Source organism: Vanessa cardui, chromosome 6 (assembly GCF_905220365.1).
Source record: "Vanessa cardui chromosome 6, ilVanCard2.1, whole genome shotgun sequence".
In the NCBI taxonomy this organism is placed as follows: Eukaryota; Metazoa; Arthropoda; class Insecta; order Lepidoptera; family Nymphalidae; genus Vanessa; species Vanessa cardui.
This window is the reverse complement of record NC_061128.1, coordinates 15,345,029-15,361,016: the sequence shown is the minus strand read 5'-3', so window position 1 is coordinate 15,361,016 and position 15,988 is coordinate 15,345,029. Positions and strand designations below refer to the sequence as shown.

The window sequence follows — 15,988 nt, the reverse complement described above, 5'->3', positions numbered from 1 at the left end:
TGTGTTAGCCCAACTGGGCTAGTACCACTTACTCGTCAGATATTCTACCGCCAAACAGCAGTATGCAGTGTTGTTGTGTTCTGGTTTGCAGGGTTACAGCCAGTGTAACAGGCACAAGGGACATATCATCTTAGTTCCCAAAGTTGGCACATTAGCGATTTAAGAAATGGTTATTATTTTTTACAGCGCTATTGTCTATCGACGGTGGTAAACACTTACCATCAGGTGACACATATGCTCTTGCGTATTTCTATAAAATAAAATATAAAATAAACATTTTTGACGTTGAATGTGTGATCGATTTACAATTAAGATCATAATTTTGGTATTTAACACTAAGACAGATTTCATGATTATTTATATTATATTTGAATATCTTAAACTCAAAACTTTTCAAATCAAATTATTTTATTCAATATAAAATCATTAAAATATATAAGATTATACTCTGACCTGAGAAGAGCCGGCGAAAGAAACGAAACTCAGCGCATCCTTTTTTCCTTTTATTTTGTCAATTAGTGATTTTTTACAAACATCTAATATCAAGTGTAATAGCGGTTATCATTATGGTCGTTAAGGATATCGAAATCTATTTGGTTATCATATCCTATCAACGTTATTTTTCATATTTTTTAGATTACTTAATAGGAAGCTGACATGGCCCAGTGGTTAGAACGCGTACATCTTAACCGATGAATGCGGCTTCGAACCCAGGCAAGCACCACTGAATTTTCATTTGCTTAATTATTGTTTATAATTAATTCACCTTGAGCTCAGCGGTGAGGGAAAAAATCGTGAGGAAACCTATACGTGAATTCACGAACTAGCATTGGGAGAGGAGGTCTTTGCCCAGCTGTGTACATGTACATATTATTATTTTTTACTTTTTCAATGATTTTATTATAATTTTACATGTTATCAACACATTTTGAACTCCCTGATATTGTGATGACTTTATCTTTTGAATATCTTTGATTATCATAAAATACACACATGGTACCATCTCTCCATGAAATAATCTACTGCTTCTTGGTATTTTGTGTTTGTTTTGATACCTATGTATCATAGGCGATATCATGTTTAATTTCTCAAGGTCAGTGATATTCTGACGATTTAAGAGATGGTCTGAAGTTAGTAAGTTCTTACAGCGGCGTTGTGTACCTGGGTGTTCCACAGTGGTGATCATTTTTCATAAGGTGGCCTATATGGCAGTCTACATATATGTATACTGCCATATAGGCCACCTGCTGCCATGTAGGGTTTGAAGATTACAAAATATATTTTCCATAAATTGTAAAAATAATTAAAATTTATTTTATTACATTATAAGACAAATATTATAATTGTATCCAAAAATTTTAATTATCATATTTTGATTGTCGAGTTTAATCATTTATACAATTAGAAAAATAACACTTGTATTAATGACAGTTGCGTGTAATACGATTGTATTTGTCTATGGCTTGTTATTTGCTTAGCGTTTTTTTTAACTAAAGTGAAGTAACAGGTTCGGTATTTGCGAACGTACATATGTTAAGTAGCGTAATCCTCAAAGTAATGTACATTATACTTACGTTTTTTTGTATAAACCTGTATCACTTAAGGCCGTACGATTATCCTAATATAATATTTAGTTTACAAAAAACTATCAAGTGGTTGCTGATTAGTAATATATTAGTTGATGCCCGCGGCTTTGCTTGCGTTTTAGGGTTTTGGTTATCATGTATTAGACAAAAAGTAATGTACTTTCTTTGAAGTCAAGATTGCTTCATACAATATAACATTTTAAATTAACATTTGTATTATACATATGTTATCTTGGTTCTGGGTGTTTGTGGTACCGTCCTTACTTGATTTTCCATAACACAAGTGCTTTAGCTACTTACTTTGGGATCAGAGTAATGTATGTGATGTTGTCTCATATTTATATGTATTTATTTATCTAAAAATTTAAGCTTCGAAGGTTTCGTTCATCGCAGCACTCATCAGAGTAGGCTGTGTCTATTTTAAAACATTCGATACTTATTGCAGTTGAATACGTAGTTGTAGGTTTTAGAGATAATAAAATTTATCTAAAAGAACTTGCAATAAAAATGTCGTAAAGGTGAAGTATTAATAGCACTGGGAAGACCGGCATCGCTCGGAGCAGTAATTATTGTATTACACATACTTTTTTATTTCTTCATACTAATTAGAGAAACATGTCCCTCTGTCTCCACAATTTCTGTCTGTGTATATGTTCGCGGTAATCTATGAACGCCTAAGTTAAATCCATTATTTTCAATGTTTGGCAGATTTAAAAGACATTCAAATCTGGCTTGACTAGTTTTCCAGAAGCAAAGTTTTGACGTCCAGTATTAATTATTAGTATTATTAGACCTAAACGAAGAGTCGAGATGGCCCAGTGGTTAGAACGTGTGCATCTTAACCGATGATTGCAGGTTCAAAACATCGTGAGGAAACCTGGATGTGACAAATTTCATAGAAATTCTGCCACATGTGTATTCCACCAACCCGCATTGGAACAGCGTGGTGGAATATGTTCCAAAACCTTCTCCTCAAAGGGAGAGGAGGCCTTTAGCCCAGCAGTGGGAATTTACAGGCTGTTACTTAGAGCTAAACGAGTTTGTTCTTAAACAATGCTCTTTAATAGTACGTGTCCGTAGTGATTAATCCAATGCTATTTGTTTCCAACGCGTGTTCCCGTCGCGTCGCCAGACGGCCGTGGGCATCCTTCGCGGTTCGCGTCACCGGTTCTCGCTGTTCATGGCATGCTTTTTATAATATACTAGCTGTCACCTGCGGCTTTGCTCACGATTTGGGAGTTGGTTGTCATGTGTTAAGCAAAAAACGTAACCTATGTCCTTTCTTAAAGTTTAAGTTAGCTTCACACCAAATTTTATCAAATTCGGTGGTCGTTTGACAGGTAGAGAAACAGTACTACTTTCACATTTAAAATAAAATAGACTAGCTGTGCCCACGACTTCGCGCGCGACAAAATTTAACGAAAAAGTTATGGTTGTAGCCTAAGACACTCCTTATTACACGAGCTTTCTGCTTTTTGCTTTCTGCTGAGTGAATGTCCCATCAAATTCGACCGAATTTGATGGGACAGTCTTTCCGAACAGAAATTGAAAAAATGTTATTTTGGTATATTATTTACCGTGTAAACATATATATGTATTTGACACTTCAATTTTTATTACATGTATAATTTCCATACATTTGTTTTAATACCATGTAATACGAGGCCAGGCCGTATCAAACAAAAGTGAGATACGAGACAATATTTTACAGGAATTATTAGTATTAAGTTATACCTAATTGTTTCAACCACAAATTAAATGACAGTTTTTTTTAAATAATGTTATTGAATAAACTCAATCCCGCAGATAGCATATTGTAATATTTATTCCATTTGATACACTTAGCTCCTTCAATATCGGCAAGCTTTGACCGGTTTGTTCACAAAAAACGTGTTAAGTGTTTATCGACGCCGGGACCGGTTCACTACGTTGATTGAACTGAGAAACAAAAACTAACCAACAACGTCCATAAGCTTGATTGTTAGGATTTATATTTATTTCTTATTCAACGTTTTAATTTTTTTAGCATAAATCGTTTAGCATGTTCCTTTGGGCATTTTTTTAACGAATATTTATGATAATTTACTATTATTGAGTTATAGCTTTATTAACGAAATGCTTTTAAGTAATGTATGGCGTTTCTTTTCTTTATGGTATTGGTTGGCGAACGAGCATATGAGCCACCTGATGGTAAGTGGTCAGCATCACCCATAGATAATGACGCTGTAAGAAATATTAACTATTCCTTACATCGTCAATGTGCCACCAACCTTCGGAACTAAGATGTTATGTCCCTTGTGCCTACAGGCACTCTTTACACTTTTGTTACACTGGCTCACTCATCCTTCAAACCGGACCACAACGATACTGAGTACTGTTATTTGGCGGTAGAATAACTGGTGAGTGGGTGGTACCTACACAGACGGGCTTGCACAAAGCCCTACCACCAAGTAAGTCTTATAAAAAACTTCATGTTTTGATGTTAACTTCACAATGTCCAATAAGAGTAACTACTAGCCAGATCTTGCAAACTAAATAAGAATCTTAAGGAATGAGAATTTTACATGATAGTTCATTTCCAATAACAATGCAATTTTTAAAGAGTTATATTTCTATACAGCTTTGATGTACATTCGGCAAAATTCGTATAACCGATCACATCCGAATTAAATGCGTATTCAAAATCTATATATTTTTTTGTTTTAAAAAGAGCTCTATGCAAACGTAATCATTTGTTATTTCACATATTGATGATTTATTGTTTTTTTTTAAATTTGTCAATGCTAAATTTAAACTGTGTTGTACTATACGCGATTTTTCAATTTGCATCGGCTCCACACATAAGAACTCCATACGTCAACACCATAGAAAAGATCTGCATTATCAACATTATCATCATTACATATAAATCAAAGTCCCTTGTCGCTGTCTGTCCCTATGTATGCTTAGATCTTTAAAATTACGCAACGGAATTTGATATTTTTTAAGATTTTATTTAAGGTTTTTGTATATAATATATAGACAATAGAGTAAAAAAAAGATTATTATTTTAGAAGTTTCTAATTTGTTGTTGTAAAAAATTTTTAGTTTGTTTAGTATCAGTATTGCACCCGTGCGAAACCGGAGCGGTTACGATTACGGAACGGTAAAAAAAAATAAAAGTCAATCTTCTTTTTTTGGTTAATTGTAATAATATGCTAACGAACTAATATTAATCAATTATCAATAATTATACTTATTAATTCCTGCGAATCAATTATAAAATTGTATTTTAATAAATAAGTACATTTTGTTAACGATGCCAATACATTTGATATCGGATATTGTTAGACGGCCAAAATACATGACGGCACTCATTAATAAAAATAATTGATGATTTCCGTTGAATTTACCAAGGGAGTTTACAAGGGAGTTCCTAAAAAGGTATTTTATAACATTTGGGAAGAAAAATGGGCCTTATGGTAAGTGCTCACCACTGACACTACCGCTGTAATAAATAGCTTACTTACACCTTTAATCGGAACACATTTAAATTAGTGTTCGGCGGAAGAATATTTGATGAGGGGCTGATAGACGAAGAAAGTCCACAGTGGCGTGCATCTGAGAGGTACAGAAGTGGACAAATATGGGCTGCTCTGCTACTGCTGATGATGATAATGGGTGATACCTACCCAGACGAGCTGGAACAACACGCTATCACCAAGTAAAAGGTGCATATCTTCACTGCCATACTGTAGAAAGGGAAGGGAATAGCCGTTATAGAGCATAACGAACGACTTAAAATTTTCCTCGGAGCAATAACCTCATAAGAAATATCATATCTTTTATTGACCTGACCCGGGGCTCGAACCCAGGGAAATACGTCTTTACAAGCTAAACAAACTACCACGAAACAATTAATTAGTAATTAATGTTTAACGTATCATTTTCTTCCATTGATACTGGAGGTCAAGTTACGTGTACTCGTATTTTCTGGCGTATTTTCCTCCACTGAAGGAAATTACATTTGGAAAATTGTTATTACGCAATGTTTTCCTATTGATGTCTTAGAATAAATGTATGAAATAGGTGTTTATGAATAAGTATTTGGTTTTACACGTAACTATCTATTATATGAGGTAGTTACTATGTAAAGGTCGGTAGTATAAATTGTAAGGGGCTGTTTTGTTCTGTTCTTACTTTTAATAATGATTAAATCTGACTTATTATCTATTTGTGACCCACCCCGACTTTGCACGGGTGCAATACTGATACTAAATATACTAAAAGTATTTATGATACCATTTTAAAACCTCCAATGATCAGCATTACTCTATTACATTGTGCATGTATTATACAAATAAACCTTTCTATTGAATCAATCAATCTATTAAAAAAACCGCATCAAATTTCGTTGGGAAATTTTAAAGATCTAAGCATACATAGGGACAGGCAGGGTTAAGCGTTATATATATTCAAAGTGTGAAAAGGCCTCCTCTCCTCGTGAGGAGGCCTTTTCACACTACACTATTAAAATTTTGTACACACTACTATAATACTATACTACACTAAAATATATATATATATATATATATATATACATATATTGTGTAAACAAAATTTTAGTGTAGTGTGAAATGGCCTCCTCTCCTCGTGAGGAGGAAGTTTGGAGGGTATGTCACCACTCTGCTCGAACGGCCATTGGGTACATATGAGGTCCTACAATAATTCAATTTTTAAAAACGGACAGACAGACAAAAATAAAAACAATATTTATATTGGTCGTCACAAACAGACAATTTAATTTATTTTGTAAAGAATTCTTAAACATCAACATATCATTAAAGTAGTTTCTGCTCATGGCGTCCCTCCAGGGGTCGTTGTTTCGGACAAGGTCAGACGTTAGGTATCCCGTGACCTTTCCCTTACATTGACAACGTGTATGCGATTATTATAATAATATTTGAGATAATAATGATAGCTTACAAATCACTTACCGCTATCATCTTTTTAATGAACAAAGATGGCCCAGCGGTTAGAACGCATGCATCTTAACCGATGATTTCGGGTTCAAAACCAGGTAAGCACCACTAAGTACTCTGTGTTTGTGTGCACTGATTACTTTGTGTGTGCTTAATTTATATTTGTAATTCATCTCGTGCTCGGAGGTGTAGGAAAACATTTGATTGGTGGATTGGTGTAGGACAACAAGCCGCGTTTGATAATTAGTGTTTAATATTCTTTTAGATTATTTTTTTCTTAGTTATTCATAAGAAGACTGATATAACAAATTAAGATTTGTTCATAAGCAATATTGCCTCAAGGCATAATATAAATAAATTGGGTTCTCGAAGAGATTCGTAGGACGAAACGGTTTTTTTGTGTTGTTATTTTTATTATTAATTATTACATTAAATGAATACTAATGATATACATTTTTTCGTAGATATTAATACTTAATTGTCTAGCTTCGTTATTCGTTACATCTTTAATTACTTTTATTTTAATTAATAATAATGACCTATTTCGTTAATACTTTGTGTCTGAAATGGCGGTTTTGTCATGGATTTGAAAGATATTTTTTTGTGCACTTCGCTTGGCATTAAATAAAAAAAGAACGACCAAAGGATTTCGAAAAATTGTATATTATATTAAATATTACATTATTATCTTATATTAAATCGACGTAGGATTTTGTGTCGTTTCATTATATTTATATAACTCTAACAGATCATGTCTATGAGTCAATGTAATCATTTTTTTAATACATATTAATATTATCATTTCTTTCTTTAACATAATATATAGACTTAATAATATAAATTAGTTTTATTGATCATTCATTGATGTAGTTGGGTACGTAAAATATATTAATTTATTTTTTAAATGTCACTAACTAATGATTGTGGGTTCAAATTCCACTAATGTTTATTTATTTATTTATTTTATGAAATAGGTTAGCGAACCTGATGATAAGTGGTCATCATCACCCATATACAATGACGCTGTAAGAAATATTAACTATTCCTAACATCGTCAATGCGCCACCAACCTTGGGAACTAAGATGCTATGTCTCTTGTGCCTGTAGTTACACTGGCTCACTCACCCTTCAAATCGGAAAAAAACAATACTGCGTACTGTTGTTTAGCGGTAGAATATCTGATGAGTGGGTGGTACCTACCCAGACGGGTTTGCACAAAGCGCTACCACCAAGTAAGTAATTTTCTGGTAATTTAATTAAGACAAATCTTCATCACGAACTTATTATTATAGTAATGATTTATAACAAAGAGTACCTCAGTGAAGAGAAGAGAGTACTTGAATAGAGTATATTTTTATATTGATGCATTACAGGAATTGAAACGATAAGCATTACATTGTGTTGTCTGCTCCGGTAAAACCCCGAGTCTATGAGGCAAAATTATGAACAGGTAATCAAGAAACTCGTGTGAGTAATTACTTTATAATAATTCATAGCTTCATGTTACATCTCTAGTTTATTTGAAGTGAATAATATTGTTACATACTAAAGAAATAAGATCAAATAATTATACACTACGGGAAAGAATATAAGAATTATTAAAATTAAGGTATTAACGATGTACAAATAAGGATGCCTCGCACAACCACTTTGTGGAACCAGCTTTCGCCGGTGGTTTTTCCGAACCGATACAACATTCAAGAAAAGAGCCTACTCCTTCCTTAAAGGCCGGCAACGCACCTGCAAGCCCCCTGGTGTTGCAGATGTCCTTGGGCGGTGGTAGTCACTTTCCATCAGGTGAGCCTCCTGCTCGTTTACCACCTATTTCATAAAAAAAAAACAAAAAATACGGTTTAAAATTAGTTTAATGACTGCGGGCAAATTTGAATCCTTTGGATAAAAATGCCTTCTGTTACAAGTGGCGGGGTATGTTACTTGTTGTCACCCCCGGTTTGGCTCGCATTTTAGGGGTTTGGTTGTCTTGTGTTAGGGCAAAAGAAATAGCCTGTGTCCTTCCTTGGGTTTCCAATTTGCTTCATATCATATATCTTCAAATTGGGTTCAGTGGTTTTTTAGTGAAAGAACGACAGACAAATTTACTTCCACATTTAAAATATTAGTATAGAATTTAATTGCGATACATTTTTAAACGATTTTAAACTGTACGTGTGTTTTACGAGTGTGAGGTATTACATGAAATAAAAGGTAAGAATAATATCTTTATCAAATTTTATTTACCAAACTTATACCATAAATGTCGTTTCAAAAGTTACGCAATACTCCGTTAAACAGAGTTAATGATTTTGTTTTTACTGCGAAGTAGAATGGTCTGTCCGCGACGAACTGAGGTGTCATCTTTCTGTGATGATTAACACTTGTGATCTCATAGACGTAAAATGCTGAAATATAAGAAAATTATAGTTATACAATTTATTTCATACCTAAGCTTAACATTAACAATTAGATGTTATAGAAAACCTCCTTTTGACGACCGAACCGAGTGGTGTGTACATCGGTTTTCATGGGTACGCCACTCTGAGGTCCCGGATTCGATTCCCGGCCGAGTCGATGTAGATTATAATTAGTTTTCTATGTTGTCTCAGGTCTGGGTGTTTGTGGTACCGTCGTTACTTCTGATCTCCATAAAACAAGTGCTTCAGCTACTTACATTGGGATCAGAGTAATGTATGTGATATTTAAAAAAAATCTTGGAGCACAAGTAGTATTAACATAATTGGGAAAATATTCAATCGTCTTGAAATTATTCGGAAAAAATTCCATTCTTTAAGTGTAAGAGAAAAAAAACCAAAATAATTTTAAGTGTTAAAGTAATATTTAATGATACTCATCATCATGTCATTATAGATATATATAATGTACAATTTAGTTGAAATGTTCACTAAATATTTTTAGGATCGTCTCTATTCTATTTTCAAATCCATGCATACATTATATACAATAAATTCTCCTTGAAATGTTTGCAAAACACCTGTAGTGGAATTAAATGAAAATAATTGTTTAGACTATTATATGTTTATAATTTTGCACTTACCGTTCGCAGCGGCTGCTTCAGCACCTTCTTCATTAATTTCGATGAAGGCTTTCTGTACAGCTGAATCTATGTATAAGTCGCCTCGGTTTATAATAAGCTTCTCTAATTTAGCCAATCCTTTGATAAACATCTTTTTAACATTTATCTGTAATAATTATTTGTAAAGGTGTAAATTAAATGGCATACATTTTGTTTTGTTGTAAAAATTAACAACAATAACAGATTTCCCACTGCTAGGCTAAGGCCTCCTTACCCTTTGAGGAGAAGGTTTGGATCATATTCCACCACGCAGTTCCAATGCCGGTTGATGAAAAACACATGTGGCAGAATTTCCACGAAATTAGACATAAGCAGGTTTGCTCACGATGTGTTCCGTAACCACCGAGCAAGAGATGAATTATAAACACAATATGAGTACATGAATATTCAGTGATGCTTGCCTGGGTTTGAACTAGCAATCTTCAGTTAAGATGCACGCGTACAAAACACTGGGCCTTCGCGGCTCTTAAAAAATAATAATTGCGGCTTTGTAAAATTTGCTTTAGTTTATATTTGTAATGGACAGAATAGCTTTCTATTTTAAACTTACTTTTTCTAAAACATCCTTTAAATCTGTAGTCGTTTCAATTTTGAACTTGGGTAGGTATACTTCAACTTCAGTCTCTTTCAAATCATTCATGGCTTTGTCGAGAGCTGATGGGTCACTGAGTTTCTCTTCCAACTCATGAATGCCATCGATTGCATGTGGTAATACGATGACGAATGACGACTCATCTCCTTCGTATGAAATTTCGAGGATCTGAAATATATTAATAACTAGTGATCCGCCCCGGCTTCGCACGGATGCAAAAATAATACTAAATACAGAATTTGTTTATTTAGGACATCACACTAGAAATTTCTAAAATTATCAGTGTTTCTTTACTACGTCGTCCATGTATTATAAACAAAAAACTTCCTCTCGAATCATTCTATATTTTAAAAAATACCGCATCAAAATCCGTTGCGTAGTTTTCAAGTTTAAAGCATACATAGGGTTATGGGGACAGAAAAAGCGACTTTGTTTTATACCATGTAATGATTTACTCCGTGTGAACTTTAATTTGCATACAAGATAAGTTAACTTACTTGAGCCTTAAGATCCTGGTTATCTGTGTATTTGTATTGACCTTTATTATGCATGGTTGGTACATAAACTTTTTCTTCTTTAGATAAATGAAATTGTTTTGGTCTGGTTTCACTTTTGTCAAAAGATTTTTTCCATGTACCCTATAATGTAAAAGTAAAAGTGAATATTAAAACCATATAGCCTAAGTGCGACGTAATGTCGTCACGGTAGCATGCGAAAGTGATCCCGTGGCGCCCACCAAAAAGAATAAGAGGGTACCGCTGGTTTTTAGTGGACACACTCGGCGTCCAAGGTACCGGGCAGTACCATCCCCCCACTTTCCAATACGTGAGGAAAGCGCGTAACGAGTTTTTCCAGCGGGAAAAAAAATGTGCTTCGTAATGTAACAACAATAATAAAGGTAATAGTGAATATTAAAAACATATAGCCTGTGTGTGACGTTATATAAAGTGCTTACCTTAAAGTAAATAGCGTTGACTAAAAGAGCTCGAGTGTCCATGGTAAGTTTCTTTGGATCGACCAAATTCTTTATACGGTGATTTGTATGATCTTCCACCTACAATAATAAGAATTCAGCTGATAGGTGTTTAATATTTGAAATAATATGTTCTCTAAATATGTACACAAAAACAGACATATTCGAAGGCAATGCTTAATTACTTATTTTTTTTATATTCGGTATAAGTGATAAACAAAAACAACAGTCTGTAAATTTCTAACTGCTGGGCTAAGGCCTCACTTTGATGAGGAGGTTTGGAAGATATTCCACGACGCTATTCCAATGCGGGTTGGTGGAATACACATATGGCAGAATTTCTTATGAAATTAGATATATGCAGGTTCAGGCCTTCACCGCCGATCACGATATGAATTATAAACATAAATTAAGCACATAAACAATCAGTGGTGCTTGCCTAGGTTTGAACCCGAAATCGGTTAAGATGCACGTGTTCTATCACTGGGCCATCTCGCTCTTAGATTAAATAATTATTAAAAACTTTGAAACTTTACCCAAGCATTGACTTGTTTGGCAGCTTCTTCACCTTTCGAGAAATCAATGTTCTCTGTTTCAGAATCAAATGACTCTCGGGCGTCGGCCGCAAAATTTTTGTTTAATTCTAGATCTTTTCCAATATATATTTTATTCGCTGTCTGCAGTGTTACGCCTTTTACTGAACGCAATTTCGAAGTTATTGATGAAAATGCGGCTTTTGACTGAAAAACAGAGATGTATATGATATAGTCTTAGTAATAAAAATAATTGAGAAACCTGTTTGGTTTGAGATTTAATCTACAAAGGAGCGTTATTTTTATATCAATTACTTTCTCGTCTACTAACTCAATAGTTTAGAGGTTATATATAGGCTTAGTATAGCTCTAGAGGCTTCGAGCATCTGGGGTCGAATCAAAACGAACCAGTAAAAGGTACTAATTATTGTCACTGTTAGTGAATATTGTTGTCACAAAATTCTCGAAATCGAAGTCTAGATAATAATATATATTCTGGTTCACTTTATTTTGTTTTGTATGCTATAGAAGGGCGGACGAGCATATCAGCCACCTGATGGTAAGTGGTATCGCTCATACAGAATTTTTTTTTTCTCATAGACTGGTAGAATGGCGCTGTAAAGAATTCTTACATCGCCTATGTATATATTTTTACTTTGAGATTTACGGTAGAGAAAATGCTTACAATATCGTCATTAGGCATTCCGATAGCATTAAGAATTTCATCGTGCGATTCGCCAACTGAAGCCAGAGCGAGCTGCGCTAGAGGCGGCATCACAGAAAAAGCTGACACGATCATACTTCGGTTTCTATTTGATTTCGCCACTTCCTGCAAATCAAACATAGTCCTTATTATTATCGTACAAAATCTTAGTTTAAAAATTAAAAATACTCACGTAAAATATTTTCGCGGTAAATTGTTTGCTGCCATTGTAGAGTACTTGGTCGAGATTAGTTTCGTCCGCCATTGTTGTCATAGACAGAGAAAACACTGAAATAATTAGAAAATATATAAATTACTTGTAAAAATGAAACTCAGTGTTAAAAAACTCATGATATATGCATATAGTACGCCACAACTTAGATGTAGCACCGGCAAAATTCGTAAAACCGATCACATCCGAATTGAGTACGCTATCCCAAATTATAAATAATTATTTCTTACGTGAATATGATCTTAACACAAACGTAATAACTTGTAATATCACATGATCTAATATATTATATTCGTCAATTTGACACGTCGATTAACATGCACTTGCTTTCTTGGGTTGAACTGACGGATATATAGCGACGAAAACTTTTGACATAATGAATTTCTATTAACAGAGTAAATTCTCTGTTTTTCATTTGTGTATGTATTCGGTTTATTACATAAAGTAAAAATATGTGTATATTTTATTGCTAGACCTAGTTAAAAGACCTACCTAGACTAACCCAGAACTAAATCTACTAAGTTCTAGGCTCAAACTTTGGGTCGAGTCAAACAAAAAGGTTTCTTAATTTAAAATTAGAATGTAACAATTTAAAAAAATAAATAAAATCATTAAAAAAATTGTAACTGGAATAAAAATAAACTCAGTAGTATCTCGTACTCATATAATAAATAAATAAATAAATAAATGTTTATTTCATCAATAACCAAGACAGTACAATAGCTCCCGTGCCAGAAGAAGTCGCTCTTCCTTAACACATTCACACTTTAATTCAAAGTTATAAGATGAAACAAGCTAAGAATTACAAAAATACATATATATATATAATAGCTTTATCCATACATATGTTCTTACGTTGTTCAAATTTTTAATTTAAAAGTACTCATGTAAAATAAAGTGTAATTTATTTATAGCACACAAATACACAGTTGTTTTCTGTTAACCAAGACAACGCCTAATAGAATAAAACCAATCTCATATAACAATAACTACACTACACTACACTGTATGACTACTATGTTATGACACAATATATGACATGCAGAGTGCATTTCAATTTCTGTAATTATTCAAAAAAGGAACACTCGTTTGTTTATCGTTTAACAATAACGTCATTGTATTAATGGTAATTCTTTAATATGCCTTATCTTTATACTTACATATAAATATTATTTACGAAGGCCTTATCTGTTTCCTGATAATTTGTACAATCAGTTATCGTATTTTGACAGCCAAAATTTGTTCCTAGAATCATGTGTTACGAAACAGCTTACAATACAACACGATCGTGAAATGTCAAAAAGTGGTGACGTCATTAACTAAAATAATTACACCTCTTTACAGTCATATTAAACGGTTGAGCAGAAGTTTATATGCTTCATCAAATAGTTGGGAGTGTCAAACGAATGAATACCTACCACCACATCGCGTAAATGTCACCACTACCACTTAGATGTCTGAAAATCCACAACAGCAAGATTTTTAAGACATTTTCTGCCTCGCATTATGTACTCTGTAGAACCAGCTTTTGCCTTCGGTTTTGCCGAACCGAAACGACTGTGGAACTTTCAAGAAAAAAGCGTACACCTTCTTTAAAGGCCGATAAAGCATCTGCAAGCCCCCTAGTTGCAGATGTCCATGGTACCATGATATGGTTTCTACCTGTAGGAACTATCCATCAGGTGAGAAGAATCTTGCCCGTTTGCCTCATAAAAAAATAAAAGTATTTTTACTACAACTTTTTTTTATTATTTATTTATCGATGGCAAAATATAGGTTTTTTCATACCGTATATAAGTAAGCAAAGGCATATTTGTCCCAATTTTCACGGTGAACTGTCAAACGTTAAACGATAACTATTAACTTCAAATATATATACCAACGTTCATTTATATTTTATCTATAAAAAAACTCCCGAATAATTTCGCATGTTGAACTGAGATAAGGTTATGACTAATTTCAGTAGTCTAAATAAATTCAAGCAAAATGTCGCTTTAATTTGATATCGCTTAATGCAATTAATCTTTCGTGTAAATAATTTGGAATCTCTGAGGCTATACTTTAAATAAGGTAAGGTATTAGGGCAGGCGAATCTTAACCGAAGATTGCCGATTCAACACAACGCGAGCTTAATTAGTGTTTATAATTCATTTCGTGGAAGACATCTTGAGAAGAGGTATATGACATGTGTCCACCCGATAAGCGTGGTGAGCTTCAAAACTTTTCAATGATGAGAAAAGGTCCATCAGTAGGACATCAGATATCAGTGGAATGGGTTGTACATCATATTTAAAAAAAAGTAATAATAATTTAGATTAGATTTAATTTTTCTCTGTTTAGTAATAATGTACGGTAAATTTAATAATATATAAGTTATAGTATAGTATATTAAATGATTTTTATATTACGTAGCTAGGTGGAATTTCGCATAGACTTGATGGTTAGTGGTCACCACATACCATTGACATGCGTCACTAATTTTGGGAGCTAAGATATACTGTCCCATTTGGGTGCATTTACACAGGCAAACTCACCCTTCAGAAAGAAAAACAAAGATACTATTATAAAGGTACTACTCTAAGTAAAATTAGCGTTATACAATCTTAAATGTTTACATTTTTTAACTTAACATTATTATGTTAACAATTATATACAAAGTAGTATATAATTGATTATTTGAAATCATGTAACATTATTTTTGTGTTATTGCAGTATCTACAGTATGTAATTATTAAGATAAAATTACTTTTTTATTCAACGGTATTTTTTTGTATAAAGTATAACTCACAACATAATATTATATACAGCTTCATAATGTAACACGTCGCACGCGTCCGCCTCAAACACACTAACTGATCAGCGGTCTCTCAGTGAAGATCTTATAAACAAATCATACAACGATTTTTTTCGCACCCAAAAACGCGAATTACAATGAGCTAGTATGCGAATTAGAAAAGGTTTTATTGCATACTAATTTAAACTCACTTTATATAAATGCAAGTTGTTTGATTAATTTCAAAAATACAATAATAGATGGTACACATTTCTTAAAGGCGGGCAACGTAGGAGAGTCATATGCATCACCGGGGGATTCCGGTGACGCAGTTATTAATGTGCGGTGGTAATCACTTTTTATCAAGTAAGACTTCTGTACTTTAACAACTTCACCACACACAGACCATTGCAACATTCTATCGTAACACTATCATTATGACGGGACATGCTTGGTGGTAGAGCTTTGTGCAAGCCCGTCTGGGTAGTTAACATCCATTTATCAGATATACTACCGCCAAACAACAGTACTTGGTATTGTTGTG

The 15,988-nt window shown here is 33.5% G+C and overlaps 1 protein-coding gene across 1 annotated transcript; it reads right to left on the bottom strand.

Annotated features, from left to right (window-relative positions):
* Nucleotides 1-8,759: 8,759 nt before the first annotated feature.
* LOC124530579 (alaserpin-like) lies at nucleotides 8,760-15,690 on the bottom strand. Its single transcript, XM_047104799.1, has 9 exons — nucleotides 15,460-15,690; nucleotides 12,633-12,727; nucleotides 12,422-12,565; nucleotides 11,740-11,943; nucleotides 11,186-11,284; nucleotides 10,728-10,868; nucleotides 10,189-10,398; nucleotides 9,600-9,744; nucleotides 8,760-8,946 (listed from the first exon to the last, which is right to left on the bottom strand). Exons 1-9 carry the CDS (start codon nucleotides 15,482-15,484, stop codon nucleotides 8,810-8,812), a joined length of 1,200 nt encoding a protein of 399 aa, XP_046960755.1. The 5' UTR covers nucleotides 15,485-15,690; the 3' UTR covers nucleotides 8,760-8,809.
* Between the last annotated feature and the right edge of the window lie 298 nt (nucleotides 15,691-15,988).